Source organism: Myotis myotis, unplaced genomic scaffold, assembly GCF_014108235.1.
Source record: "Myotis myotis isolate mMyoMyo1 unplaced genomic scaffold, mMyoMyo1.p scaffold_m19_p_16, whole genome shotgun sequence".
NCBI classification, from domain to species: domain Eukaryota; kingdom Metazoa; phylum Chordata; class Mammalia; order Chiroptera; family Vespertilionidae; genus Myotis; species Myotis myotis.
Window position 1 is genome coordinate 29,755,898 of NW_023416320.1, and position 27,728 is coordinate 29,783,625.

Here is a 27,728-nt window from a genome sequence, read left to right on the forward strand (position 1 = left end):
CACTGGATATTCACAGGAGTACCCCATACTAGTGGCTCAATAAACAATGTCTTCCAATGAATACAGTTTAACACAGAATATTTGAAGTTACTGTTGGAAGGCATGGGGAGTATAAATGAGTAAATGCTAGGGCTTTCCTATCTTTTTAATGTAAAATTCTCCATACTGGATTTTAGCACAATCAACAAAATGTAACCTAAAAGTAAATGGATCTCAAAAACAGAGTAGTTGAAAAATATCTCGAATTAGTTAGAAGTATGGGAACATATGAAAAAGAAAAAATAAATAAAAACAAACCAAACCACTTCCACTCAACCCTGCACAATCAACAATAGAAACCACCATTGCTTCCCCCCCCCCCCCCCCGAGCCCCCCAATCCAATGAAAATAGTTTCTCAAGGTTGGGAAGAGAACATCTGGAGAACATTAACTTTTAAGTTATTAGTTTAAAATTAAATGGGTAGCTTCAGTTTATAAAACCCAAATTAGCCCTGGCTGGGTAGCTCAGTTGGTTAGAGTGTTATCCTGATATGCCAAGGTTGTGAGTTCGATCCCTGGTCAGGGCATGTACAGGAAGCAACCAGTGGAGGCATAAATGGGTGGAACAACAAAATCAATGTCTCTCTCTCTTTTTTTCCTCCCTTCCTCTCTCGAAAAGTCAGTAAAAATAAAACAAAATAAAACAAAACCAAAATTATGTGCTATCTACAAAGTTCGAAGATTTAAAATTCAGCTAACTTCAGTGCTTAAAGTTAAGATCCCTAATAAGAAAACAAGAGAGGGCCTAGAAAAATGCAAGCAAAACCTGAAGTAAATCATTTTACTTGCTTCCAAATTAAAAAAAAAAAAAAAGAGGAAACATTCTCCTGAACACGATATACAGAGATGCTGAGGTCAGACTTAGAGCTAAGAACATTTTTATTATTGATGTAAATATGAAACCACAATGATGATATAAATTTTTGAAAAATGTTGGCTTAGCAGTCTAATTAAACAAGACTGAATAGTTTGCATTTTAATGCTCAAGAGAAAAATCACCAACTGTTTTGCAGCATGCCTGGAATTTTAAATTTCATTTTCTGGTGCCAGATTGAAATAAAAATAGGAAACATGATAAAGATTAATTTGATGTCAGAAGGGACATTTGCTCTTTAATTAGATTTCTGTAGCCCTAGCAGTTTTGTTGTGCCACCAGAGCAAGTCCTACAGAGCCTGCAGCACCACCAAACACTGATCCTCATACCCACACTTTACTGGGAACTAATTTCATTTCCTGCCTGTCTGGAGAGGTATTTTCACCAGGCATCAATGTGTTTGTCTTCACAACTGATTTATTCATCAATCTCAATGTGATTTTTTTAAAAACCTTTAAATTACACCCAAATCCTAAAGAAGCTGTTTATTACACAAGGAAATTGAAAATCTGTCTGTGTGATATCATACAAAGATTATTTTCTTAAGGTTATAAAGGAAGTTGACAGATATTAATGATTTTTTTTTCTCTTGACCTCATTCGACAATACAGTGAACAGAAAAAAAGGAAGAAAACTGGACCAAAACAAGCTGGTCTATGGGTTTAGTGTATAAAATATTTCTCTAGGAAAAAAAAAAAAAGAAACCATTATTCCTGGTGGACTATGCAATCATTCTGTAGGATACATTCGTTTTCAAAAGGATAATAAAATAGCTAAAGTAATACTGAAATGTGAGCCATTATTTAAAAATACAGTAGCTTTTTCTAACTTTCTCTCTTTCTTTTTCTTTGATGTGTGAATATGTGAACATGGCCCCCATGCCCAGGAAACAAACATCTTTAGGATAAAGGTGCTTTGGTTGATGCATCGGACAGGTGTAATTACATCCACAAACTGGCTCTGTGACCACAGGCTAAGGACCAACTTTGATGACTTGGACACTGGCCCCTGTACCCTGTTGTGATTGTAATGAGTTGAGGGGCATCACAGGGTAATGGACTCTTGGATCCTGGTTTTAGGATTAACAACTTGTTGGGGAGGCCTGTCCTTTAACTTGGAGGACCGTACTCTGATGACCTGCCCATGAGTCTGATCTCAATCCCATCAGCCTCCCTTTATTTACTGGGCTCCCACAGGCCATCTTTCCATGTCCTGGACCAGCTACACTCCTCCCCAGAGTGGTCCTTCCAGTCTGGAACCTCTTCTCCTTCCTGCTCTCCTGGCATTCCTCCCACACCCTTCCTACCTTCAGGTGTCTGTGTCAGCCCTGGATGGGACCTTCCTTCTTCATTCCAGCCAAAGGCTCTGCCATCCCCACATGTACCTTGTAGTTTGCCCTCCTCTATTATTTTTTTCCATGAGACTTTACTAATTTATCTGTTTATTACCACCTGCTACCCATCCAACTCTGATGTGAGCTGCATGGGGGCAGAGGCCTCCTTACCTGTTCTCACTGATCATTCAATTTCCAGAGCCTACACAGTGTCTGGCACACGTTAGGGGTTCTATTCATCTTTTTGGAATAAATAAAAGTTTTAAAAACTTCCAGGGGAAAAACATTTAAAATAAATTAAAAAGACTTCCAGGGAAATAAGGTTCTGCAAACTACCCTATAATTTCTTCTAATGTTAAAACACTTTTATAATTCATTTTAAAAAATGCTCTCATTTGTCCAACATTATTTTATGGACTACCCACTAGGATCAAGGCATTGTTAAAAGTGAGGCTAGTCACTAGTTTTCCAGTCTCCACATTGGGTCCATGCCATTTTGTCTTCTCTTACTAATGTAAATTGAAACCAGGTCTTACCATTTTGGTAAGGACACGATTTGGGATACAGTAATAGAACTGACTTAAAGATTGATGAATAACCTATTCATCAATTCTATTCGTTCTATTTTTTCCTATTCAGATCTCTTGAATTTTCACATGTGGCCTTATGTAATTCTGAAATGTTGAAAACTAGTCAGGGTCATGACCAGCTCACCTAAGGTATTGAATATATATATATATATATATAGCCATTTCTAATTGGATAAATTAGAAAAAAGGTGTCCTTTCTGGATAGAGCTCTACTCCTCAACTTGTTGAGGGGATTGTGACTTCCATATTCTTTCCTCTGAGAAGAAACTGCCCTCTAGGACAGTACTGTGAGCAAAGAATGAGCCCCAAGCTGCCAGCAAGTCCCCTGAGGCAGGATTCAACCCACACAACAGAAGGTTGTGTCTTTTAAACTATTAATCCTTCACAGAAACACTATTGGTTCCTTAAGATGCATGGACACCCAGGAGGGTCCCTTTTATTGTAAGTGGTGTCTGATGGAAAGACTGGAAATTTGACCCTGTGAGCATCAGTTGCTGTCCACAAACACCACTGTGGACAAGGCAAGTGGTGGAAGTCAGCTTTCCCGAGTCTTCTTCCCTAGTGAGCCAACAACTAGTTTGTTGAGCATAGCTACGTAAGTTGTCAGAGCTTTATCAATATCCTTGGCTTAGAGACCAAGGAAGACATCCGCTCTGCTCTCCATAACCATGTTAATCTTAGAACTAACTAGAATTTAAAGACCCTCCAAAGTCTAATAAGACACAGATTTTCTAATGCAACACTGGTAATAGTCTATAAGAATGATTAAAAGTGAGAGGCAGCAGGTCTAGCATTTAAGAATCCAGGCTCTGATGTCTGAATAGACTGTAGTGTGAATTCCAGCTCTGACCTTATGGGCACATTATTCAACCCTGCCTACCTGAGTTTCCTCACCTGCAAAATGAAGATAATGCTAGCAGTACCCACATTATAAATTTTCTGAAATTAAGGATAAGATAAGGGCATATATTAAGGTTTGCTATTGTCAGCTCTCAGAAATTCTGTCTATAAATACAATAATAAAAATGAATTTGAGAGTATTTTTATTTAATTCCTCTTTCTGCTTCCTCTCCACCCTCTCATCGTCCAATGAGAAATTCCTCTACGAGGTGCATGCCCAGTAGAAGCCAAAAATGACACAGAAAAAAAGAAACACATGCATAATAGAAGCCAAAAGGGGACATGCCTAAGCTGAAAAGAAGACTGAACTGGGTAGGGGAGGGCCCCACACAAGCCCGCAAAGCTCTAAAAAATAAATTGATTAGGAAAAGGGCCGAGCACAAGCCCATGAAAAGAAAAATCGATTGACTTAAAAAAAAGCCCAAAATAATATAATCAAAATGTAACAAAGGTCTCTCTCTCTCTCTGTATAACACACATGCATTGCTCGCACATTCTCTCTAATAACAGTGTTGAGGCCTAACAGCCTCTCCAGCTGAAGCATGAACTTTGAGAGCAGAGCTCCCAGTGCAGGCCCGGCAGCCACGTGGCCCCAAACGCAGGCCTGGGTACAACAACACAACACCAGAGCCAGCCGAAAACAGAGACTAAACTGGACTCAACTTTGACATGGACTGAACCATTAACAGAATTTCTAATTCTAGACTTCATGAAGACAGGACTCGACTTCTTCCCCAGCGTGATGGATGGAAATAAGACACTGGAACCTGGGAACAGTCTTTTATTTCTATCCCAATAAATCTTACCACTACACCTTATCCTCCCATACGAGGGCCTCCAAAATGCTTTTCTTGGGACTCCATAAAAGGACCCCATTTCCACCAGCAATACATCTATAGACTCAAATTCCATAAAGGCCTACATATCAATTCTTTTTTTCTTTTTTTTAAACTATATTTTTATTGATTTTACAGAGGAAGGGTGCAGGCGAGAGAGATAGAAACATCAGTGATGAGAGAGAATCATTGATCAGCTGCCTCCTGCATGCCCCTTACTGGGTATGTGCCTGACCGGGGAATCAAACCATGATCGCCTGATTCATAGTTTGATGTTCAACCACTGAGCCACACTGGCTGGGCTAGATATCAAGTCTATAGGAAGGCTATGTTTGCATATTTAACTCTGGCTCTGGAAACAATAGAGTAATTTATAACAGTGAGATAAATTTGATATGTTTGTAGGTTTTACTTTGACCTATATTTTAAAACAAGTTTTTATGATTTTTAAATGCTTTATGCCCAGTTTAGTTTACACCATTTGCTCCTCATTTTCAAATTTTAAAATAAAGCCAAACCCCAAAGGAAAACTTAATTTCAAAGAAAAGTTAAGATTGCACACAAATGGTTTCGATAATTGGGGTGTGGGCAGGGAGTTTTCCAAACCTCTTATATATTCTAATGCATGCAGAAGCCAGGTATCCATTTTAAAATAAAACTGGTTAAAACATTCATTTCTTAGGACTTTTAAGGTTGTATCCATTGATACTTCTGGCCATAAACAGTGTGCCTGATTTCATTTTACAGCATTTACTGGACTCAGCAGTCATGCCTACCATGAGTTCCTTATATCTGAGCAATAATGTAAAAAACAGTATAGAGGTCTCAATTCCAAAGAGATCTTTAGTATCAGTGGGCATCTCAAAACAACAAATGTACTTTACTCAAGCAGAAAACAAGGGCGATTAGAAGGTGAAGCAAAATGGACATCATGAGAAGGAAACCAGTGATTATGAAAAGCAGCAGCTATCAATTATCGTGATTGTATAATGCTGCCCATACTCTTCACCTGTAAATTATATTTTTCAGAAAGCAGATATTTGTTGAATATCTTCAATTCTCTCTCCATTTAAATAGAAAATACATATCCCCCTCCTTGACTGAAGGACCCCCCCCCCCCCCCCCCGCATTTCTGAAGGGGAGTCGAGAGCGCGAGGACGTACCTGCTGCATGGTGGGTGAGTGTAAGGCAGACTGGACCTGCATGGGGAGCTGGTTCCCAAGGGGCTGCTGCATGGTGAGTGGCTGGTGCTGCTGCATGTTGAGATGCTGGTGAAGAGGTGGGCTGATCTGGAGGGGAGGAGGGGGGGACACGGCCATGTTTGCTATAGACACAGTCACTGGCATTTGGTTATTCGGCTTGGGGGCTATGCTCCTGGGGAGACTGGGGTGCATGGCAGTTAGGTGAGGACTCATCCCTGGTTGTTGGTGATAGTGGGAACTTAGGTACAGAGCGGAGTGGGCCTGGCTGGGCCCGTGGAACACTGACGGCTTTGAACTGATCAGCTGAGGAGGTTGAGAGGTCTTCACATCAACAGGTTCGCTGTAGCTCTGTTGGCGAAACAAGCAAGAGCAGAGTTAAGAGACTGACCCACACGGTGTGATTCCTGTTGACAAGATGTTCTGTGAGTTTATACACGAACTTCCATGTGACTCAACACCCATTGCTATTCTTTTTTTGTTTTGTTTGTTTTTTGTTTTGTTAATCCTTACACAAGGATATTTTTCCATTGATTTTTTTAGGAAGAGTGGAAGGGAGAGAGAGAGAGACAGAGAAACATTGAAGTGAGAGAGACACATCAATGGTTGCCTCCCACGGTGCCCTGACCAGGACAGGGGATGGAGCCTGCAACTGAGGAGGTAAATGCCCTTGACCAGAATCAAACCCAGGATCCTTCAGTCCATAGGCTGACTGATGCTCTATCCACTGAGCCAAACCGACAAAGGCCCCATTACTATTCTTGATCCTCTTACCCAAGAACTCTGCCACCATTATTTGCAAGGAGGTTCTGATATGAAATCTAAAACCATCTATGATGACTTTTTTTCTTTGTATAAATGCTAAGCCTGAATTTGGTGGCTTTTCTCATCCTCCAAATAAAGAGAAAAAGATCAGGGTGGGATGGATACCATCATTGTCCTAATAGGAAATGCATGCGTAGTTCACTTTGAAAGTAATTCAGTGTTGGGAGTTCTTCTATTGATTATCTGTTTAGTTTTGTCTTTTTTCTTTTTGTGTTCTCAAAGAGCCTTGGCCTAGATATTTGCACAAAGAAATCAAAGCCGGTTGATGGAAATGGATATGGAAGCAACGAGTTCTAAAATACCTTTCAGAAGTCATATAAAGCCACATTAATATATCTTCAAAGTAACCATAGAACTCATCTTGGTTTTTAAAGAAGTTGATGATGAATTGTCCCCCATAATGAACTGGATAAAAATAATCTCTCTTAGAAATTTTAGACTCCATCATAAATGAATATAATTTTGCCCTAATTTTTTTTCATACCTTCATAGGGTCATTTCCTAATAATCTTTTAATTGGCTGAAAAAGGAAGCCTATCAGTGGAAGCTGAAAAGAATCAAGAGTCAGCCCTGAGGCATTTCTTTTTGGGCGTGAACCCACCTCCTACTTTGGCTGAGAGGAAGAGGCTGATGTAACAAATGGTGAAAGGTGAAACCAGCTGGAGAAAGAAAATGCTAAAATGTCCTTCTGGGGAAAAAACAAGGTCTTGATGATGCATAGATGCCCTTATCCTGCGACCTCCGTGTCACGCTTACACATTTTGTAAGTCAGAATGAGTTTCTTGTTCCTCCCAGCAATGGAGGGTCCTTCTGAGTTCCTCCTGCTCTGTGTGGTTCCGTCAACTGACAGGTACGCTAGGCAGACTGGTTCATCGCACATGATGACATGAGACTCCATGTGGGAGCATCATGTAGGCCTACAACATTGCTAGCAGCACAACTCATTTCCCCTCAATAATGCAGGGAAATTAAATAAAACCACAGTAAGAATGATGTTGCATGTGTGTGCTGACTCGAGGAGGGTAGGCTGGTTAAATGGACTACCACCCCACATAGTGTTTCTACAGGAAGGACATGACCGACATCTGTAAAAACATGCCCAACATGGAAATGTGAGGTCCCATGAGACTGAATACTCCATGCAGAGTCTATAGTAAGGTGTATCCAAAGGGTTCAAGTCCCTCCAAAGAATCCTCTCATTGTTTCTCTCCATGTTGATGCAGACTTCCGAACTAGGAATGGACATTCAGATGCCCTGTCTTCTGTAGCAACATTAAGAATGTCAAAAATTGTTCACAGAAACTTTCAAGAGGAGGCTTCAGACCAAAGAAGCATTATTAATTACTAGAGGCCCAATGCATGAAATTCATGCAAGAGTAGGCCTTCCTTCCCCCAGCTGCCAGCACCGGCTTCCCTCTGGCACCCAGGACCTGGGTTTCCCTCGCAGCCCTGGCTTCGTCTGGAAGGATGTCTGTGAGGGTGTCTGCTCTAATTAGCATATTATGCTTTTATTGCTATAGCTAGAACCTAAAAGATGTTTTCCATTATAAAATTAAGTCAATTTTTTTGCTCCCGTTTAAAAAAGTCTTGTTGTTGCACAGAGTAGTGAACAATTCAAGGAAAAGGTCAATCAGGTTAATTCAGGCCACATAAACACTGAATAGTTCTACATCAGAATAGCATGTACTGGGGTGATATGCCTTAAACATCGTTCTGTACATGCCAAGACAATATGTGTTTATTGTGTGTCTGTGTGTTTAAGTCATCAGGGAAAGTGTTTTCATTGTGTTTGCATTCCCTCTTCTGAGCCTACTGCACAAGGGCTAATTTCATATTTAGTCACATACTGTGGCACTGTCATTCAGAAAATAAATGATTACACAATGAGCAGAAAGCTATCACACTTAATGCATGTCAGTGCATCTTTACTTTTTGCTTTATAGATGTTTTAATTCAAACAGAAGAAAAATCACTCACATTTACCGTACTCTCAAAACTATGAAATACACGTAATGGTAAAATGTTTTTATCTCGGTAGCCAATAATTGCCTCATTATCTACTGACCTGGTATATAGAGCTTTAGATACATAGCCTGCACTTGCATATACACCTGTGTGTATGTAAACCAAACGCACAGAAGTATATATGACATGTTGTTCCGACAATCGTATAATCATCCCAAGAATTACAATAAATTTATAATCACATAAAATTATTTATTTAAATTAAACTTAAGGAAATGTACTTATGCTACACTAGACATGACTAATCCTAGTGAGTATAGGCACGTAGCAAACAGCATGGCTGGCTTCATGGGTGGATAGCCAGTCCTGGCAAGCAGTTCTAGGTATAACACCAACTTCACACCCCAACGCACATAGTTTCCAAACTGTATTGAAGGGGGTTTGTGGAAAAATAAATATCTTAAAACAGCCAGGTTCCACGAGAGAATATGTGTGGAAACAGCACTGGGTTAGAGAAGATTAAGGGGGTGCCTTCCAGCAGGACTTCTTAGAACCTTCACTCTGCGAATCTATGTCTTGAATCTATAAGTAAGAACCACAAAAGTCTTCTCTTAATGGGTCACTTCATGGCAAGAGTGTTCAATGAGAAATATTGGTGCAGGAAAATTAATAAATCACACACACAAAATTTAAATTGGCAAATAGAACACACATTTCAATTTAAATAGTCATGTTTCTTGCCTCAAACTAACTTTTTATTGCCTCACAATGCATAGTGAAATTTCGTGCATCCAGGTACAATATTAAAATAATCATTATTTTATGTTTCCTGGAATACGATTTGCATAGTAAGTTTCATTTTTCACGCTAAGGACGGTGACAGTTTCTTGAAGGGTTTAGGCAGTTGGCAGCTTCCCAATTAGAGACTAGAAGAGTGAAGGTGTAGACATGCTAGTGGTTTTCCTCAATGGTGAATTCAAAATAAACAATGAACCAAATTCTCCCAAATTTCACTTTTTAAATAACAGCATGTGGTCCACCACATTGATGGATGATAGATAGATGTAGAGGTAGAAGTATAGACTTATAGATAAGTAGAAATAGATTGCAACCTAATCTGAGATACTTGATTGCCAACCTTGTGAAGGCTCTTTTCTCCTGGCAAACACAAAACCTATTGTCTATTCAGCCATTTATTTGTCATCTATCTTCTCCCGACTAAGGCATGAAAAGATCAGTAATGCTAAACCGAAATAGCAGTAACTTTTAATCACTGGAAGGAATATGGGCAAACTAGCTAAATAGATTTCTAAAAGGAATGATTTAGACCAGGGGTCCTCAAACTAAGGCCCGCGGGCCACATGCAAATACGAATATTGTATTTGTTCCCGTTTTGGTTTTTTACTTCAAAATAAGATATGTGCAGTGTGCATAGGAATTTGTTCATAGTTTTTTTTTGTTTTTTTTTTAAAACTATAGTCCGGCCCTCCAACAGTCTGAGGGACAGTGAACTGGCCCCCTGTTTAAAAAGTTCGAGGACCCCTGATTTAGACAATACTTAACCATAATTTGTAACATAGAGGGAGAAAGAATCTTGGGAAGTTATGTGATTTCTCTTCACTTTCCAAGATAATTAATGTGACAAGATAAATAATGTGTCTAGGCACGTGACTGTACATGGCAGGCACCCCAACAGGGGTTCTCTCCCTGTATTCTCTCTTTAAAATGAAGTCCCCCAGTTTTGGACCCCTCTCCATGGAGGAAAGGACCTTTTTTACAATAGTGACTTGAATCTCTGCATCCCATGCATCTGGCACGATGCCAAGTACAGAGAGCACACCAACATGTTTGATGAATGACTGAATGACTCTTCTTGAGCAATACTCCACACAATGACTGTTGCCCTTGCTGAGGCTCCTGACAAAGCTTGCTGCTCCTCTTCCCAAGGGGGGAGGAAAGATCTGAAATCTTTGAAACCTTACAGAATATCAGGGTGATAGTCCACTTTCTCCTTTGCTCTCAGCATAAACCACACCCTCCCAGAAGGGATGAGAAATGATCACCCTTAGCTCTGGCCCTTGGTTAGGTACCCTGCTCTTTATTCCCCACTGGATCTTGGGTGATGCAGGCAACAGGGAAGTTTACTGTGCTCCACTCATATTTTGAGAATTTGCGTCTTGATGTAAAGGTCCATTCATTCAGACAGAGAAAAAAAACCTACTTCTAGCTTCATTTCTGATTAATTCTTAATCAGACTAATACAACAGTCCATCTATTAATTATAGTGCTATTTTATTATTTTGGAAGATAGGAAGAATAAGTTCATTTTCCAGAACAGTGCCATGAATTCATAATCTGATTAAACGGGAATATGAAGAAATCATAAATTTAATATACTCTTACTCTCATTTTCTTCCAATTAAACTATGAGAGCAAGGCTACAATTTTGCAAATTAATTGTATATGAATATCTTTATACCTATCATTCATAACTTAGAACTATTTTTCTCATACAGACTAAAGAATTTAAGATTGTTTCTATTTTCAAACACATGAACTACTTTCATTTTAGGGTGTGTGTGCTTTGTGTAGGTAACCTGGTAAATGGGATTTTACTACTGTACACACAACTGAAAAATCAACCCTTAAATCAGACACTTTAATGCAAAAATGGTGTTCTGGCTGTTAGTTTCTGAATAAGTTCTACTTCCTGTTTGCTTTTGAAACCATTATTCTGAAAGATGTTCTCTATAAGCAAAATGAGGATGCATGTGTGGCAAGAAAGACCATTGGGTCTTCTCAGTGGAATCTTTCACAAGAGATACAACTCTATAAACCTTCAGGTATTTCTTAGGATCCAAGTTGCTGATTATACAAGATAGTTTTGATCCCATTTACTCAGTATAATAAAGATAATCCCATTCTGGGATAATAAGTGCCATAAAAATAAAAAAAATTGACAAAGCAATTGTTATTTAAAATAGCAAAGTATAAATACAAGACATAAAACTCAGTGGAAGCAACAATATAGGAGTTGCTGGACCAAATCAGATTAATCGTCCATCTAATTTGATTCTTGTTTTCAGCACTGACCAATACTTGATGCACTGGAAATTAAAGAGAATTTATGCACCGACTCAACTGTGCATTGTTGCTTCTGGACAGAAAATTTTTCTTGGTCCTTGCTTGTGATTAATTTACACCTTGAAGCATGAGATTTTATTATCTTTAAATCACAGTTTGGGCTTATGGAGCTGCACATTTTATGTTAACAGTCATAAAATGGTCCATCCCATTTTCAAATTTGGACTTAATATTTGTCTTCATGGCATGAATTCTACAAATTACTTCATCCTGTAAAAAGAAATTGTCTTTTTTTTTGTTTTGAACTTACTGGCCCTTAATTGAACTGAGCATTGTGATTATTTTTTTTTTTTTATGACGGGTCATGGCAACAGAGAACTTTTGTGATTTAATTCAATACTGTCCTATCCTGTACATTAAAACAAAAACCCAGCTTCCATTGCCCTCTATACATTTGGCACAAGGTAGAAACAAAACCTCCTCTCTGGTGTGTGACCTTAAAGTCATGAATCTGATGACTGTCGTTTAACAAACCAGAACATATTCGCCCACATGATGTCCCCTTCCAGGTGGGCACTTCTAAGAAGGTGGACGTTTCTTTCAGGAAAGGCTGCTTTTGCTTGGAACACTGGAGGACTTCCCCACTGGATCTCTCTCCAGAGCCTGTGGGACACTGCTTTACAGATCCTCAGACAACTCTTTGTTGTTTGATGGTGCGTTTGATTTTGGAAACGGCTCATAGTCACTTGGAGCCAAGCCTGCGGATTACATTTGAGTGATATTTGGGGGAAAGAACGAGGTGTGAAAACAATGTAACAAGATGGACTTTCTAAAGGGGCTCGCAACCTTTTCGTGACTGCAGTTCTGAAAGAGGAGTTTCAGGACTCTTTTTGAACTCGGGGAGCAATAATAAAATAAGTTTGTGGCCTCCCAAGGTGACTACTTTGAATCCAACACTCATTTCGAGAATATAAATTCTGGTCCACGTGGTAAAATGAAACCAGGTCCAATTGCTTTAAAGTTATACATTGTTCTCAACGTAATAATTTAGACCCATGTCTATGGAAAAGCTATATATCCTTAAGCTTTCCTTCAGAGGCCAACCCCAAGCGACCTTAAATAGCAAGTAAAACTGCTCCAGCCGGGAAGTCCTAGCTTTCAAAACAGCATATCTGCTTGGCCCTCAGACTATTCTTAGTCTCTCCTACTAAAGACTCATAAAGACCATTTCAATTTCGAAACCTGCGTAGATGAGTTTTAAAAATATCTAGACCATTTCTCATCTTTATAAGGGGATGTATCCTGAAACAAATTGTTTCTTGTTTTAATGCCACTTAGTTTTTCTGTACATCAAAGCAGCCTGGCAGACAAATTGAAAATATGAGCCAGCTACATTTTCAATCATGCACACACTTTCCCTAGTCTTTGCACACTTACCGAGGACATTAAACCAAAATTAGTAACAGCAACAATAAAATAGCTGGTAAGAATATTAAGTGTTTCCCCGTGTTCAGGATCCCAAATCATGCAGCTTATATAGTTTTTTTTATTTCAGCCTCATGGATGTAGGTCCTATGATCGTCTCTATTTCACACATGAGTAAACCGAGACTTAAAACAGCTGAATAACTTGCATGAAGACATGCAGCGAGGAAGCGGGAAACCTGGAATTTGAACCCGGATCCACCTGCCCCCGCTGCCTGTGGACCCTTCTGCCTTCTGAGGACTCCTCAGTGTCATCTGAGTGGCACTTTCGAGGTCCCTGATGCTCCCCTTGACGTCCTGTGGAAGCACAGACGTGGAAGATCTCTTGCAATCCTTATTTATAAACCTTAGTTTCCTGCTTTTAAACTTCTCTATGGAAAGAAATTGTCTACCCAAATAATTCAAGAGTTTAGTAATGCCCTCTGTTCAGATTAAAGTCCTCTGGCTTCAAATAGCATCTTTTTTCTTGTTCTGGAGCCAGAGAAAATGGAGCACCAGTAACCCTTGTCCTGTGTCGAATGCCTGCCACGGGCTTGAACGTGCCTAAGTCTTTGTTTTTCAGACTTAGAAATGTCAAACTCTCTCTTCTCAGCTACTATCTTCTGCCCTTTACCTTTCAGTCACTTAGTTTTGTTTTTTTTAACTTTCAGTTTTCGATGACAGCTAACATACAGTATGATACTTGCTTCATGTGTGCAAGTGATTAGACATTTTCATACCTTACCAAGTGCTCACCTCGGTAAGTCTAGTACCCGCCGGCACCACACACGGCTGTTACAATCCTGACTCTGTTCCCTCTGCTGCACTTCACATCCGTGCGACTATTTGGATAACTGGCACTTTGTACATCTTAATCCCTTCACCTTTTTCACCTACCCCCTAACCTCTCTCCATCTGGCAACCATCAGTTTGTTTTTTGTCTCTATGAGTGTGTTTCTGTTTTCTTTCTTCGCTTATCTTGTTTTTGAGATTCCACATACACGTGAAATTGCATGGTGTTTGTCTTTCTCTGTCTGACTTATTTCACTTAGCATAATTTCAGTCCCTTTCATGTCTTGTTCTTCTGAAATCTGTCCAACTTCCCTGTTTAAATTATAGAGCCCAAATTGAATAAATTATTCCAGGGTCTGACCAGTGTTGTTTTTCAACACTCTGTGCTCTGTTCATGGGTCCTTCAATTCAGATGTGTTTGTCCAGCAGGGCGTGGCCTGTGGCTGGGCGGCCTGTCACAGGCTCCCTGTGGCCAGGCCAGGCTGCTGCACAGCTGGGAGAGTGTGGCACAGAGCGATGCTTTCTAGAGTGTCTGCAGGCCCCAGGCTCCTCTGAGGGCTCCGGCCTTCTACCCCCAGCTTCCTTTAAGCCAGGGCAGCTGTCCTCTTAGCTGTCTAATATGTAAGAGCTGGCATAGACTTTTATTGGAGATAACAAGAGGTTGTAGTTCTAAGATATAAGCTGATGAACAAAAATAGATCCAGAGACATAGAAGCATCAAACAGTCCGTCAAACCTCAGAGGGAAGGTAGGGGAGGGTAAGAGGGAGATGGGTAAGGGATCAACCAAAAGACTTGTATGCACGCAGATAAGCCTAACCAATGGACACAGACAATAGGGGGGTGAAGGTCTGTGCTGGGAGGCGGGAATGGGTTGGGAGAGGCCAGTGGGGGAGGGGGGAAAAGGAGACATATGTAATACTTTAAAGAATAAAGAATTTGAATAAATAAATAAATAAATAAATAAATAAATAAATAAATAAATGCATACATATTTGGTAATCATGATAGAGAAAACCTATAAACTTTGGAACAAGACAGCAAGGAGTCTGGGTCCTCAATCTGCCACTCTCCTTACTGTGGGCGAGTCATTTAATCTCCCTGCCCAGGGACTGTCTAGAAAATGGGTCTAAATCTTACTTTGTAGGGTTATTGTGATGATTCCTAGGAATTTACATAAAATGTCTAGCACCGTGTGTGACACGTAGAAGCACCTTGGTAGCAAGACACTCTTCGTATTTGTGTTATTGGAAAAAAATTCAGTGTCCTTCTGAGGATGTGTCAGTACCATCATTTTGAAGTTATGACAGTTAGAACAGTCATTTATTATGACGGAGCTTTTTTATTTTTGGTAGATTTCTATTTTATTCAGGCCTGGAGTCATGTTAATGAATTTGTTGGATTAGATGGTCTAAAGCAGATTTCCACTAAAACATAACATGAAATATTGAAAGGAGAGGGACACTGTTAATCTTATGCCTCAGTTTCATGGTGGAGCCAGGCTGTTTCTATTTTTGATTATGTTCCGTAAGAAGCAGCTAATTTTAGACTGCAGTGGCAAACCTTTCAAGTCCCGTGAAACGTTTTCCTTTGATGTGCTGCATTCAGCTCGGTGCTCTCAGCACCTAGCCCCGTGCCTGACACGGAGCAGGTGTCGTGCAGCTCTGCGCGGACGCGGAGTGCGGCCTGGACTGGAAGCCACAAGCAGCAGCAGACCAGACCCGGCCGCAGATTAGTGAGGGGAGGGGCGATGGGCCTAGGAATGCAGTCTTCTTTGGTGGGACAAATGCTCTGGAGGAGGAAAGCAAGAACTTAAGGGCCTGGTGCTCCCTGCCTAGTAGAGCGTTTCCTTGGCCAAAGTGACCTCAGAGGAGAGAGTCAGTGCTCCGCCATGGCTCGTGGGGCGGGGGGAGTGTAAGGAAGCAGGTCAAGCACGCTGTCCGGACCCATGAGCAGCACGGCCCAGCACAAGGACTGAGCGTGGGGTCAGAGAGCTGAGGAAATTCATTCACACAAAGGGACCTGCTAGGAAGATAAATCCGATCATGCCATCCCTACTGAAGCTCAGTCAGTGGCTTCCCTTCATACTGGATAAACACAGTTCCTTTCAATGTCCTGCGAGGCCTTGGTGAGTGGCCCCTGCCCACCTCCCCAGCTTCACTTCAAACCAGGCTTCCTCTGTCATCACCTCCAGCTGCATTGACCTCTCAGTGCCCCGAGCCACTTTGTCCCCGAGCCTTTGCACCTGCTGCAGGCCCCCCTCGGCTCCCTGGGGGCTGCAGTTCCTGTCTGCCTCTGGCCCTCAGCTCCAAGGTCACACCTTCAAAGAGGACTTTGCAGTTCACCCTGTCCAATCCCTTGCTTTATGTCCTTCTGAATGCTTAGATTCTCAAAGATCTTGGTCATTTACTAGCTTACGTTTTCACTCTTGGTCTCCCAGACGAAAGAGAAAATTCCTTAAGTGCAGGGGATGCATTTGCCTGGTCCCCGCTGTGCCGTGAGCCTGGCACAGGGTTTGGTATAGATCACATGCCCAGGGGGCTGCCGAATAAACGTATGCTTGAGTGAATGGGAACAAAACCTGGCTGGTGGGTGTGCTTACCTGAAATGGTCACTATCAGTACCATGGAGTGTTTTATGATGGCACCTTTAGATCTTTCAGAATAGGGAAATAATTTATAACATACTGAAAAATTATAACAGAAAAACATGTGCATAACTATAAATGGCTATTATTTTCCTTGTGACAACTTAAAATAGCAATGGTTTCTTTTCATTTCACTTATATGTGGTATCTGAAAAAAACACACAAATGAATTAACAAAAAAGCAGAAACAGACTCATAGATATAGAGAGCAAGCTGATGGTTAGCAAAGGGGAGGGACTTGGGGGGGGGGTAGGTGAGAATCCGATATAATAAAAGGGTAGTATGCAAATTGTCCCCTCCACTGGGAGTTGTCCGGGAGTTCGACCAGGGGGCGGGAGTGGCCAGGGGAAGGGAGGGAGGCCCTGGCTGGTGGCGGTGGCAAGTGGCTGTGGGAAGGGAGGGAGTACCCGGCCGGCAGCCAGCAACTGCTAGGGACCGTACCAGTACATGAAATTCGTGTACTAGGCCTCTAGTAAATACATACATAAATAAATAAATAAATAAATAAATAAATAAATAAATAAAGGAACTAAGTACTGTACTGTCAGAACAGTCACACAAGAACAAAACACAAAATGAAAAAGAAACTGATTTTTACACACTTCCATCTCAATGGGAGAGTAGGCTGGTAAATTTTCTGTACATGCCTACAAGGTTATACTGCAAATATCCACTCCCCTACAACATCAGAGGGCCGCTTTTTCTAACCTGGAGAGGGTGTTTGTAATTTCCTTCAATTTGTATACACACAATACATGGCTGTACATAAACAGACATTCAACAGTTCCAGCAGAATTCCTGCTGCCAAAGAGAAGAAAAACGTCAGAGTAAGCTGTAAAAAATATGCTTGGTGTTTTAAATGTAGATATGGCAATTTGCGGCATTTAGACACATTGCCGTATACTGAGGTTTGCAACTCTGAGAGTGAATAGTAAGAAAAGTTGCAGCTAAGAGTAAATCTGAGGGCACTTGTTTTGAAAGCAAAGGCTTCGTCAGTATCACAGCATTCTGGCAATCCACATAGCATTAACCAGAGGGTTTGTATGGGGCTTGAGGCATTATGGACTGATTTTCTTGGATGTAAAATGCTCTGACTAACTCTCTATTTAAAATGCTCAAAAATTTTAAATGTGAATGTTTAGTTTTTAAATCTATTGAAGAGGATTAAAGCCCCAATGTTTAATAAAAAATAATAAAAAATAAAAAAATAAAACGCTCAAAAAGAAAATTTCATCTTGGATGAAATCTTATTCCACTTTTTTAAAGTCCTCTACATTTTGGGCATATTAGTTTGAATAATATCAGTGTGACTAATTAACCCAATGGCTGGATAGATCTAATAATTTATATCTTATTTTTTTGCTATGATTTTATACACATTCTGTGACTTCTATAAATATACAGAAATGTGAGATAGTATCAGCAGAAAATATAAATAGCTTCAAAAGGAGTTAGATAAATTAGGAAGTGATAGTTCTTTGGTGAGAGAGTACAGGAGAGCTAGAAATTTTTAGGTTAAGTAATAAATAGCATGTTTTTCCACAATGTCATGGCTTAGAAGTGGAATATAAAGTTGTATTAGACCACTGGCACACTGAAATTTTTATCCACATGAATTTCTGCTCTCTTTTCTGTTCTGCATCAGTATATTCAGCATATATTTTCCCCTATAAAAAATGAATTTATATAATTACTTTGGAGTTGTTAGAAGGATGATGGCTATTTATGGATAACAGAGAAAGTATTCTTCATGGGTGAATAAAATGAATTCCAGAGCCCCAAGGCACACTGAACCAAATAACAGCCAGATTTAGGCTTGAGAGGACATAACACCAAGCACCTATAAATACAGCCCCATCTCACTGAGGTTGCCTCCCTGAGAAATCTATAAAGGGAAATACATCTTTAATAACCTGACACCAAACAGTCAACTCTTGAGTATTTATAACAGAAAGGACTAGTGTATAAGATATTTTAAAGCATAAAATATTTTTAAGTGGCATATTTCAGTTTCAAATAAAATAATGCAAACATTTTTGGGGGGAGCGAGGACTGGGGAGGCCAGCTTACATCCTGATGATGCTGTAATGAGGCTAAATTTCAACAGTTGGCATCTCCTCAGCAAAGGTCAATGGACGGGGTACGAAGCGGGAGGCAATTTAATAGCAGGATGCAGAGAAATAGAAAATTGGCTCAGGATTAAGGATGCTCTGTGACTAATCCACAAAACCAATAATCCACAGGTGGACAATATTTCATAGAAGGCTCAGAGGATACTGCTCCGGTCTTTTAGGTATCAACACATATTTCCATAACATACAGCTATATTGCTTTGTTTAGGATTTACTTTTTTTCCCCAACAAAGGAGATTGTGCAGAAATGCTAAAGTGATCTTTTACGGCTTTAAATGACCATCACAGTCTGCAATAAGATGGCCACAATCCGACACAATACCACACAATAGCACGTTACCTTGGATACAAGGCTGGCTCTGTATGCTGCTAGTTGCTTCAGGTACTCTTTCTTTGCAGCCTCGGTTTTCTTTTTATAGACCTGTAACAACAACAAAGAGTCTTAAATTAGAAAGTGCATCTGCTTTTGTTCCCAGAGATGTACAATGCAGAATGATACTTGCATGCACACACATGCACACTCACACACACAGAAAAACACAATTATATTATATTAATATTATATTATATACCTATATATGTATATATGTATATATCTATATATATATATTCAAAGATTGTGTTCTGTTCCTGAAACAGATTTTTAAGAAGCATGACAATAGGCTAGATAAGAAGAAGATTAACAACAATAAAATTTTCCATTTTACATAAAGCATATGAAAGGATTTATCTGGTTTACTTTGAGAGTAGAGGTAGTTGGCTCAGAAAGATACGATTGATGAAGGTTCCCAGGGAAACCACACACGAGTAAAGAAGCCATTCACTTTTATATGAGCAGATAATCCTATAGTGCATTCTAATCCTGATATACACATTCCATGCTCAATATAAAAACAAGGACAGAGTTTAGCGATGACCAATGATGTCCAATAAGTAAATCAAAGGTATTGAAGCTGGCAGGCTCATCACTATTTAAATATTTTGAGCCTTAAGGTTCTATTTCAAAGCCTCGGGAATTGGCGATGGAGGTCACAGACACATTTGGGGGTGGAATGGAACCCTGTGTGGCCGAGGACTGCAGCATGCCCTGCCCTGCAGCCTGCTCTGGTCATGTCCTTTCCAATGAAAACACGGATGACATGGATCTGTGGACTCCTCATGGTGAAAAGGTAAAGATGTTCAGAAATGAATTTCAGTTTGCAAAAGTTTTCATTTCTCAGAGGGGATCATCTTGAAAATAAAAGTAAAATCCTCTTAAATTGAGCAAAAGTACTGAAAAAAGACTTGCTGCTATGCTAAAGGTCACCTCGCTAAGTTAAATGGGAAGGAGTCATTAGAGTCGAAAATGAAAGATTAGCAAAGTGAACACACATGGTTGTCTGCTACTATTATGTCAATTCTTTCAAGCCTTTGGAATCATTTTTTAACCATCTTTTGAAATCAGCCTTAAAGAGCAAACTCTTTTTCATCATTGACTGTGTAAACAGAAGTGTATTTTTATCAACAACTATTTTAAATTTCCCACATCTTGAATTTTACAGCAGGGAAGGAGGTTTGGCTAATATTTTTAATGCTGAACTAAAAAACAGACACAGATTAAGGACTTAAAAATGGCTTTGGAATTAGTCAGACCAAATATCTGCCAAAGTTGGCAGCAGAGGTCAATTTATGGTGTTGAATGCCGAAGAGGGTATGCGGAGCCCAGTCCCCAACTGTGAAATTCAAGATCGAGAGAAATATTATTTACTCATGAATATTTTAATTAAAGCAGAACATTTTACTTAAGGTAAACAATTGACTGACCTTGTGAACAGAATTATAAAGGTCCCTATGAAATAAATGTGCTCTTCTTTTAGGGAGGTCTGCAGCCTAGACTTTTATTCTTGGCATTGTGATGTAATGAAAGGCAATTTAATAGGACAATTAAGAATTCATACAATATTATCATATAATCATTGTGCCATCCTTACTAAATATGAAATTAAGAGACTTAAAAGTTGTGTTTTTTTTTTAAAAAAAATAAATAAATAAACCAATAAATTCTTTGGCTTAAGAACAAGAGTATTCCAAATTTAGTGAGCTAATTATTGGAAGTCAGATTCAGATTCTTTTTTTGGAAATTTGCACGTGTAAACAAATAACACTAGGGTACAGCAAATGCCTTTGAATAATATGACCCACCCATGTATATGACATGCCTCATTTCAGCCACAATCAGAAACCCAAAGCTCTCTGCTTTTTATTGATTTGTTTTCACCTTGAGAGACAGATTGCTGTTTCTAGTCTTTTCTTCAACCATCTTCTTCGAGACATAATTTATAATTAACGAGCTTAAGCTGACAATGTTTACATTTACGTTTAATACCTTAAAATATTTCTAGAGGATTTCTCTCCCACACACATAGACATCCTATTTAGGACTTTAAAGCAAATATTTAGTAAATACTGTATATTGTTGATGGTAGTAATGCATTTGTATGCTTGAAGCACTTATGTTTTTATTAATATGCTACTCCATCTGACCCCCAGGCAGCTAACTGGGGTTGGCTTAACTTCCAAAGGCAAAGAGAACACACCCACAGCATTGCCAAAAGCATCATTTTCTTAGTAGCAGCAGATTAAGACAGGTGGCCAGATGGACTGATCGTAGCATCTATCCTTGTTCTTGCATTCGGTTTCTACTGAAACAGCAACAGTGTGACTAAGGTGCTACCCCAACACCTCACAAAGTGTTAACGTTCCTGAAATTTGTTGAGTAACAACCGTAGGAGAAAGGTGGCTAGCAATGTATTTCAGGCTGAATATGTAACCCCTGGTTTCACTTGGGGATCGATGTTGTTACGAGATGCCTGACTAGCATTCAGAGTGCCCTGTTTTCTACAAATGGCTCCCTATTGGCTATTGATGATTGGCTATGTTGGATCATCACACAAGTGCCTAAATACCACTTTACTAAAGAGAAAACTCATCACTTCATGTTGCGTGGATTGATGGATCCATTCTTTCCCGAATAACTGCAGATATTCACAGGGAGGACTCAAAGGGCAGTAATATCAGGAGGTATATTTCCATCACTGAGTTTAAAGGAGAGTAGCCCTGATTGGAATTAAAATCTGAGTCAAGTTTCCTCAACAGTAGTTTGGACCTCCACGTTTGAGAACTATCTAATAGTTCCAATATTATACTGTATGTCTTCCTAACATTTTATGAGAATGCTTTTTCAATTCCACATTTGTTGGAAATGCCTGAAGAAAGACCTCAAATGTATGAGAGAATGATAAAAATATGTGCATATTCAACATATAGGTGAAGTGGGGAAATTCTTACTTTAGAACATATTTTAAAATCATCACTAAAAAATTTCTCAAAAATGTTTCAAAGCACCCTAGCCATCTTGGCTCAGTATTTAGAGTGTTGGCCCATGGACGGAAGGGTCATGGGTTTGATCCTTGTCAAGGGCATGTACCTTGGTTCCAGGCTCAATCCTGGTGCCGGTAGGGGCACGTGCAGGAGGCAACCAATTGATGTATGTCTCTCACATTGATGTTTCTCTCTCTCTGTCTCTCCCCCTCCCTTCCACTCTCTCTAAAAATCAATGGAAAAAAATATCCTCAGGTGAGGATTAACAACAACAAAAATGTTTCAAAGCCTCTGTTCACGGAGGGAGAAAGTCTACTTACTAGTAAAGAAACCAACAATGGTGCTGACTGCCTTTGGCAATGAACAACCCACGGCAGTGATCAAACCTTCTAACCTAGGAGGATGGGTCTGATTTATATCAAAGTTAAGTTTGGGAAAGAAATGGTCTCTCTCTCAGGGAAAGACAAATATTTTAAAGATATGTGATTCATACAGTAAATATTAGTACTCAGTTGAGCTACAAAATGGCTTCCAAATGGTCTACAGCTGTTTGAAATAAAGTGCAAAGTTGGCCAGATGGGGATTTAAATATCATAATACATCATTTATCATTTTCCCCAGCTCATCCAAACACTTTTGAATTCATCCTGTCCTAACTTAGTTATATGCTGTGGTTTGTTATTCTAAGAAAGCTACCATATCCGATCTAAGGTTTGCATCTCAGTGGTTAAACTAAAACATATATAACGGCTAAACTAAAACATACGTAGATAGACATCAAATAGCATTTCTACAGAATCCATATCCTGTTCATGTAATCTAGTGATTCACTGAATCATTTTTGAAATGCTCTAAATACCAGCAGTACACATGTTTTCACAGGCTAATCATCCCTAATTGAAATCAGCAGTTCAATATGAGTGACTATAATAAACTCAACAAGAAAAAAAATCGAATACACTCTGTCATTGTACTCTTTTACTTTCTGGTCTTTTCCCAAACAATCCATCCAACTAATACAAAAAAGCAAACTCCTATAAATACCACTTAATTCCTTCTTCCTTCCTTCTTTTCTGCTCAGGCTCTCAGTTAATCTCTAGTCATACTTTATTTCAATGAAGTTTTTATAGTAATAATAAGAAAAAAATATAATTCTTCCAATTTTGTATTCTTCTCAAACACTATAAAAAATTAAAAGGCATTTTTTTGGAGGTTGACTTCAAATGCAGTTTTTTTTACGCCACTACAAGTTCATATTTATAGAAAATGCTTAGAAATACAGTTATGGATTAGAAATAATAATTTAGCCACCAGTCCCTGCCATATCCTTTAGAAATTAATGTTTGTAGCTCCTTTCAATGCTGTTATTATTTAGGACAGTTAGAGAAAGTACATTTATATTTTATATAGAACTCAGTCCTCAAATGCAGGTAAATTTCCATCTTGTGTAAATTGCTCAGCATTTTCTTAAGCATTCCAGAACTCAAAGAACTTTAAAAAGTAGTATTCAGAGGACTGAAAATATTATACAATGTGAGAAAAACCTTGCTATCGATTCTTTTTTGGAACATCTGAATCCATCTAAAAGGCCCATAATGCTGTGACCTGTTTCTGGGATGGTAGGTATCAGAAATAAGTACCTTTTCTGTTAAAAAAAAAAAAAAAGGCTACAAAATATATCTGTTTATTTATTAAAAAAGGATGACTGGGGCAAGTATGATGTCATTCATTTAACAACATATTGAATGTCTAATATGTGTCTGGTGTGGTGTGGGGCACTGAAACTATGGATTGAAAATCAGCATTAAAAATATGCCTCTGTTAAAAAAATATATTAAAAAAATATGCCTCTATTGTATGCATTTTTAAAGCACTTTATATATATATATATTGTCTTTAATTCTTTCAACAAGAATGTTTAAATGGTATTTATTATCCCCATTTCACAAATAAGAAAACAGACTAGAGTGGGTAGTCATTTTACAGCAAGTATGGCAGACCCATGGTGGAAATCAAATTGGTCTGGTTCAAAGTTCTACTTTCGTTTACTCAGGGGCTCCTCCTAGTGGCGAGACAACTCCCTTGATGCCTCTCAGACATAACAGCAGCGGCCTGATCTCTTTTCTACAGCGGAAGCCCCAAGATACAGGGCAGTTCCGGGCACATAATAGGTGCTCCTGGGGATTCGTTATTGAGGATATAGTCCCTAGTCTCAGCTTTTTTCTTCTGTGAGTCATGATAATCATGAGTGCTCCTAAAAAAAGTACTAAGTTGCATCTTCCACATCAATGGAAATAGATGATTTGATACACAGATACACAGCCCCATCACCCCAAACATTTTTACCAAGAATACATAAAGCGCCACTGACTTGAATAAGTGTTTTGTTCAAGTTTTCTCCGTAACAATGTCATGAAAATTTCGAAGTGAAACGTTTACCCCTAAAGGAGCATAGGATATTTCTGTATGTGGACACGTATGTGTATGCCACATGCAATAATCCCATTTATGTACCAACCATTATGTGTACATACCTGCATCTTAGAAGGAAAATATGCTCACCATTTCACGTAGTTTTAATGGCTCAGTTTCAAATTTTTATGACTATGAACTTTTCTTACTTTAGAAAATGAACAATTATTTTACATATCCTTTATTCCTAGTTTTAAAAAAACTGGGAAAAGGCATACTGTTTATAAGGAAATGGGCAAGATAAACACGTGTGAATGCTATATAGTGCAACAGGACTTTGGCTAACCTTAAGTACTGTTGACATAAAATCCAAATGTTACCCTAAGATAAGGGGGAAAAGGAAACTGTGGCAGCATGCAGAGAGTGGGTGTGTGAGCACCAATGAGGAGTAAATGATTGGATTCCGTGGGCTCGGAGGATTTGTCAGCTGCCTCATAAGTATAATTCTGGCTCTTCATATCCCTGCTGCTTCTAATTTAGCAGGACAGGCTCATAATTGAAGCAAATTAACTATTTACACTTGCCACTTGTACCAGGGGAAGAGGACACAGCAGCGGGAAAGCATGAGTAGGAAATTACATTCTTCCCACTTGTGTCAGATCTCCCCTTATATAAACACATTAACAGCAATTTCATGAGGCGTCAAACATAGGAATAAATACGGGGGGATAAAATAATGAGGTGTTGCTATTGAGCCGAACCGCTATGGCGAATATCCTTGGATATGAATTATGCATCCCGAAAGAAGGCATATGTTACAGTATTCAAACAGTTCCCTGCAAGCGCTCTCTGCTCATTAGGCTCTGGATCTCAAGGTAAATCTACTCTCCTCTTCCATCCACCACATCACTAGCATTTACAAAAATACACTCGCTGGGCCCCGTGGGCTGTGGTTTCTCCTGACTACATCAAACTCTGAGCAGGCCTTCCACTCCATTTTTAGCCTAACAGCATGTTTATTTAGTTCTTTGGCTGGAGCTTTAAAGCCATTTAATGTAATGTAAACAAGAACATTTTGTTTGTAATTTGCTAAACGTATTACAGCCCGACTGTGTCTCCAATTAGGAACTTAAGGTTCATTTAGTCATTTACATCTGGTTCTGATTTAAGGTGACTTTCCTTTTCCACTTATGAGCTGACTTTCCCTGGCTGAAAAGGACCCAAGAACCCTTTATAGCTCTTTGGACCAATCCCTTCTGCTTCGAAGCTGGATGGACCCTTTAATTGAGAAGGGCTTGATTTGTTCTCTGTTGTCCCTGCGGACCCCAGATCCTTGGCTTCGATGACCAGAATCAGAGAATCCAGAAGGAATGGAGATGACACAGGAAATTTAGCTGGAACCTCATAAAAAGATGCTGATGGTTGCCGAAACTCCAAGGAGTACTAACATAAAGGGCGTGATACTGTCACGGCATTCTTTTTCTCCCTCTGTAGTTCCAGCAGTGAAAGAGAAGTAGCAAAGACCAACATACTTATGTTTTATTTCCCTTTCTCCATCTGGTGCCTTTTAAACAACTTAGCATGCTTCTGAAATGGGCTCTGCATTGTCTTACGATTCATTAGCATTTAAAACCTCCGGTTGGCATCCCAAACACAATTCTGCCCCCATCCCACATTCAGTGCCATCTCCCCAAGTATTTAAACGGAGAGAGTTCTGATACGTGAAGGTTGTTCAGTGGCTTGGGGAGGAACGAGTCACAAGGGATGTTTTGTGTTCCTGGAGGGTTTTTATCGCTTCTTTCAGCTTTCTTGTGAGTTTTCTTCTCTGAGAGATGCTTCACAGGAACCAAGTCCATATAGTTCTGAAAATAAAGACCTGCCCTCTGCAGCGGCCTGTCGGACGGATCCGCCCGCACTCCACAATGAGGCAGCGTGCGATGTATGCACACAGCGGCTCTATTAGTCATGTTCCCTCCGGCTGCTAAGAAAACATTCAATTGTAATCTCACTAATGGATGTTTTCCCTTAAATATTATAATTTTCGGAGCCCCCTAATAAGCCATCAATAATTTTGTCCATTTCCCCCAGTTTGTGTTTCTCGTTGTGGCTGTTCCTAATTGTGGGCTATTATGACAACAGGATTTTTGAACAATGGTGGCTCATGAAATCCTAGCTTCCCACTTGAACCAGCTGCCTCCACCATGCGGGCCGCGTCACGTGGGGCTGTTGTGTATAACATGCGCATTTGTCCTAAGTTTTGAAGTTTAACGGTCTGCCTCTCATCTGCGCGAGCAACATGCCTTTACAAATACATAGCAGCCTGTGTGCTCCCCAATTTGAATATTGAATGAGAGTAAAATACAATTAATTTAAGTCTGAAACAGAGATATTACATTATGTTGGCACAATGTGTCAACATAAAGGGGAAGAACAGGTGGTAATACACCATAATAACACTTCTGGATATTTTGCTGAAATTCTCTGGATGCTCAAATGTGCATCCTAGGAGGGCATATTCGCTTTGCTGGCAGTTCCTGCAAACTGTCAGGGAAGGGCTGCCACGGAGCAGCAGAGCCGTGGCCCGTGGATGCACATGCTCCCCGTTGTAAGCGCCGTGTCTGCGTCCACCTATTGGACCCTCTTTCTTCTTGTCCCTGGGATGGGCCTGCATTCTGTGTGTCGTAAACCATACTTTTTTAAACCACTGGACTTGGATTATGGAGTTGCTTTATAATACCCATTGAGTTATTTAGGGTTAACCATTATTTAATTTCATCCCTTACTTATAAAATAAATTCCCCAAAAGACCCTCAACTATTTCCACTAAGAGAGAACCCAAAGTTACTTATTAGGTTTGAAATAAAGTTCAGAAGAGAAAGAGGAAAACATTTTGCCTTTGTCGTATGTCAAAGCCTTAAATGATCATTGTGATCACATCTCGATTAGAAAGTGTTAGCCCCAATTTTGAAAGGCAGAATGGGGCCATGGGAGTAATTTCCCTTTTTACCATGACAGTCAAAAATAGTGACTCTTATATTCTTTGGGTCTGTAATTACCTTATATCAGCGATTTTCAAAGGGTGGGCCACAAGAATTTTAAAACATGCAATACCTGACTATTTAATCAGCGGCACTGACCACGTTCCTTTAGATTGTCAAATTTCAAAAGTATCAACAACCAACATAACACTAGCCATCCATTGTGAATGAATCGAAATTATACCTATATTTTGTCATATTGTGCCACAGAGTTTTAGTGATTAGTTTATGTGCACCGTG

General features: G+C 39.6%; 1 protein-coding gene across 1 annotated transcript in view; it reads right to left on the bottom strand.

The window, feature by feature from the left end:
- Nucleotides 1–27,728, bottom strand: part of TOX (thymocyte selection associated high mobility group box) — a 301,773-nt gene that overhangs the window by 4,665 nt on the left and 269,380 nt on the right. The window contains exons 6-7 of the mRNA XM_036338318.1: nt 19,019–19,099; nt 5,737–6,123 (exon numbers count right to left, since the gene is read on the bottom strand). Of these exons, the coding sequence (XP_036194211.1) occupies nt 5,737–6,123; nt 19,019–19,099 (468 nt within the window). The remainder of the gene's footprint in view (nt 1–5,736; nt 6,124–19,018; nt 19,100–27,728) is intronic.